At 47.1% G+C, this 3912-nt stretch overlaps 1 protein-coding gene across 1 annotated transcript; it reads right to left on the bottom strand.

Annotated features, from left to right (window-relative positions):
- Positions 1–994: 994 nt before the first annotated feature.
- Positions 995–3049, bottom strand: LOC110109133 (cytochrome P450 71A1-like). Its single transcript, XM_020840069.2, has 2 exons — positions 2009–3049; positions 995–1911 (listed from the first exon to the last, which is right to left on the bottom strand). Exons 1-2 carry the CDS (start codon positions 2936–2938, stop codon positions 1276–1278), a joined length of 1566 nt encoding a protein of 521 aa, XP_020695728.1. The 5' UTR covers positions 2939–3049; the 3' UTR covers positions 995–1275.
- Positions 3050–3912: the final 863 nt, after the last annotated feature.

The raw sequence follows: 3912 nt of genomic DNA, 5'->3' as shown, positions 1-3912 counted from the left end.
CGGGTCTGAACGTCAGGCCTGAAGCAGAGCGTCGGGCCTTAAGACGGTGGTGCAATGAAACTCCGGTGGTGGTCCGGCGAGGTTCCTGCGGTGGTCCGGCGGTGCTTCTGCGGTGATCCGGCGGTGGTCCTGCGGTGGTCCGGCGGCTGTCGAGGAGGAGCTTCTTCCTTCTCTTCTCTTCTTCTCTCTCTTGCTTGGATCTTCTCTTGTGAAGAATGAGGGCTCTATTTATAGATTTTTTGGAGTGGCATGGCCCGTAAATAGGTGTGAGATCAAGGGCGAATAGGGAGTGGTTTGAATGGACGGCCGATAGTGAACCCTTCGATCGTACACCGTTCGTTGGACATTTGGAGGCCTTATTGATGTCGGAATTCGACTATCTTGGGCTCGTTGGATTTGTCTCGTCGAGCCGTTCGATTCGAGTATAAACTCGTCAAAATCGGAGACCGTTTGGTAACCCAAATTGCGGTTTGAACCTTCCGACAGCACTTTGAGCCCTTGATTTGGACACATTTGGGCTCGGATTGGGTTGAACTTGGTGTCGTCGGGTTCGTATTTCCGAGACGCTCAGTTTGACTGTACGCTGAAATCGGAGTTCGGGTGCTCCCAAAATTATTTTTTGAAGTTTTCAACTAGCTTTTGCCTCGAGATTCGTGCCCGATCAAGCTAATTTTTTGATGATGTATGAAATATTAATCCAACAAGCAAAAAAATTTAATTTTGATATGTGCTACATCAACACATCAACTATATTTCCCACAAATGTATAAGTAATTATTCTGTCCTGAGACCGGAAGCAGAACATCATCAAGAGACCAACCAGAATGTGTCATGTCAATAGTACCGAGCAGCGGTACCAAGCGGTACTATGCAGTATCAAGCCGCGGTACCGAGCAAGAGATGACGTTGAGCATTCTAATTGATCTCCACACGACGCTCGACATTTACACAGAATAATTTCTTCAATTTTACAATATCCAAGCACGATAAAAAGTCAAGATCAATAAGTTCTTAAATTATAAGAGAAAAGAAAAGAAGAAACACACAATCTCTTAATACACAATCTCTTAATATCTTAAACATGGCAATCTCGAATAACATCTAAACTGCGGTTAGAGTAACAGCAGAGTCACACGCCACTTCATTATTTATTTTGCCTCGATCACACTATCAGGCTTCGAAATCCAGACTACAGAGTGGTAGAAACTTCTAGTTATATTTATTCTCTTAATAATTATTATGTGATTATTTGTAGAGTTTGGCCCTCGTCGAGAGTCAAGAAAAGATGTCGTACATTTGCAGCGGTAGCCTGGGCTCGGCAACGGCCACAAGAGGCACCTTCTTCGGTGTGGAAAGGCCGAAGATCTCGTCCATGCTGAGTTGCTCCATCTTGACCCCATCGGGCAAGCGCCAGCTAAAGCCATGAAGGATGTTGGCAAGGCTGGATTGAATGACCCTGAGACCGAGTGTGTAGCCTGGGCACATCCTCCTCCCAGATCCGAAGGGTAGTAGCTCGAAGTCATGACCCTTCACATCGATTTCCAGGCCGAGGAACCTTTCCGGCCGAAACTCGTCGGGTTCTTCCCAAATGGAAGGGTCACGGTAGATGGTGAACATGTTGACGAGAATGCGTGTACCGGCAGGAATTTCATAGCCGTCGATTACGACGTCCTCGCGGGCTTGGCGTGGGACTAGCATTGGCGCTACAGGGTGCAACCGCATCGTCTCCTTCATGATGGCTTCGATGTAAGGGAGGTCCTGCACGTCCTTCTCTTCCACCCATCGCTCCCTGCCGATGACGCGGTCAAGCTCCTCCGCCGCCTTCTTCATGACGTTTGGCTTCCTCAGGAGCTCCGAGATTGCCCACTCCACCGTCACAGCTGAGCTCTCTGTGCCTCCCGCGATTAGATCCTGAAGTCAAAATTAATTAATGTTCTGCGTCGTAGACTTGAACTTGAATTTTTCAAACTGCAATTTTGAAGTTTACATTGATCTTCAAATTATTTACCTGAGAGAAAGCCTTAAGGCTGCTCCTGTTGAGCTTCACGTCGAGGGTGGGATTCTCCGCGAATTGAATGAGGACATCAACCATATCCCTGGGCGAAAAATTCTCCCCTTCCTTCACTCGCCGGGCGATGTGTTCATCCAGAACGTGCTCCATGAATCGGTCGAGCTTTTTGCCGACGGCTTTCATCCGACGAATGTAGCCCTGCAGGTCAAGAAAGTTTAGCCATGGGATGGAATCTCCGATGTTTAGAACACCGTTGAGGAGGAACAGCTCGTCCAGCATCCTCTTGAATTCCTCTGGGGACACGGGTGGTGGCGGCGCCGCCTGGTCCTCGGCAGTGGGGTCGAGGTAGCGGCGGCCGAAGACCATACGACTAATGACATTGAGGCTGAGAGTAGAGAGGTGGTCCTTGACGAGCAGGGGCTTGCCGGCGGCGTCGAAGAGACAGCGGAGAAGTCCACGTAGCTCGGCGGAACGAATGTGCTCGTAGGAGTCGAGGCTTCGAGGGCTGAAGAGCTCGGTGATACACATCTTGCGAGCCTGACGCCAGTAGGGTCCATACGGCGACCACGTGATGTCGGAGTAGTTGTAGGCGGTGTAGTTTCCGGCGGCGGTCTTAGGTCGGCCAGCGAAGGTCAGGTCGTGGGTCTTTAGAAAGAGGCGAGCCATGGAGACAGAGGATCCCACCACTACTGGGAAGGAACCAAATTGAAGCTGCATGAGCGGGCCGTACTTCTTGGAGAGTTCGTGAATGGAGCGGTGCGGGAGTGCTCCGATGAGGTTCAGGTTCCCAATGATGGGCCACGGCCGGGGTCCAGGAGGAAGGTTCGGCCGCCGTCGCCCGCCTTTAATCATAGTTTTGACGATGAGGGTCAATAAGACTGCGAGGATTGCAGAGTATGTCAACCATGGCGATGGCGGAAGCTCCATCTCCGTCTCCGGCAGAGGCGACAGTACTTCTATTGTATAATCGCGGGACTATCTATCTCTTTTAATGTTTTTGCACTGGCAAATGGCAATGCTTGGGGAAGCAGGGATGGGTTAAGGGGGTGTTTATTGAATGTGTTTGAATAAAAAAGTTGACTCCCAGTGCAACCGAAGCACAAAAGACGACCACCATCCATGGACAGAAATTTCAGGTAACTTACAAAAAAAAACTATTTTGTAAGACTATTTTCTCAAGGATTTAAAAAACAATGCTACTTTTTGAAAAAAAAATTCCAAATACATATCGCAAATATCTTTTTCTCCTATGATGGAGGGGTTTTTCTCTATGTCTATGTAAAACCGTTGTTACTGTGGCAGCTGCATTTTGATTGTGTTTTTATTATAGACATAGAGAAAATCGGACGATTCTCTCTGTAAGGTATCTGCACACAATAAAAAGTCCCAATGATGACAATTTATTTTGAGATTTTGCTCTTATTTCTTTTTAGATATTTTGAACTATTTACATAAATGTTTAATTCTCTTGGGAATTTGACAACCTATGAAAAGAGAAATTATTCTGTGCAGGGGCCGGATACAGCTTTATGTCTAGACGCTAATCAGAATGGGACACATCAACGGTACCTACTTGCAGTACCGATCGGTACCTACTCACGGTACTGATCGGTACCGAGCAGTACCGAGCCACGATACCGAACGAAGGGGTGACGTGGCCCATTTTGGATGGCGTTCGACGTCCGCACACAATAATTAATCCTATGGAATTGACTGTTTGCGTTTGGCTTATTATTTTTCATAAACTTTGGTGTTTTTAAATTTTTCATTGCCTCTTGCATGGTTACCTTTATTCTTTATTTTTGGATCACATTTTAGGCCATATTTGTCTACATATTTTTGGGGGAGAAAAAGATCATTTTGATATTGATTAATGGAATCTCTTGATAAATCCATTCTGC

The sequence above is a fragment of the Dendrobium catenatum genome, unplaced genomic scaffold (assembly GCF_001605985.2).
Source record: "Dendrobium catenatum unplaced genomic scaffold, ASM160598v2 fragScaff_scaffold_1504, whole genome shotgun sequence".
Classification (NCBI taxonomy): Eukaryota; Viridiplantae; Streptophyta; class Magnoliopsida; order Asparagales; family Orchidaceae; genus Dendrobium; species Dendrobium catenatum.
Note: the sequence above shows the minus strand (reverse complement) of the source record. Positions and strands in the feature narration are given on the sequence as shown.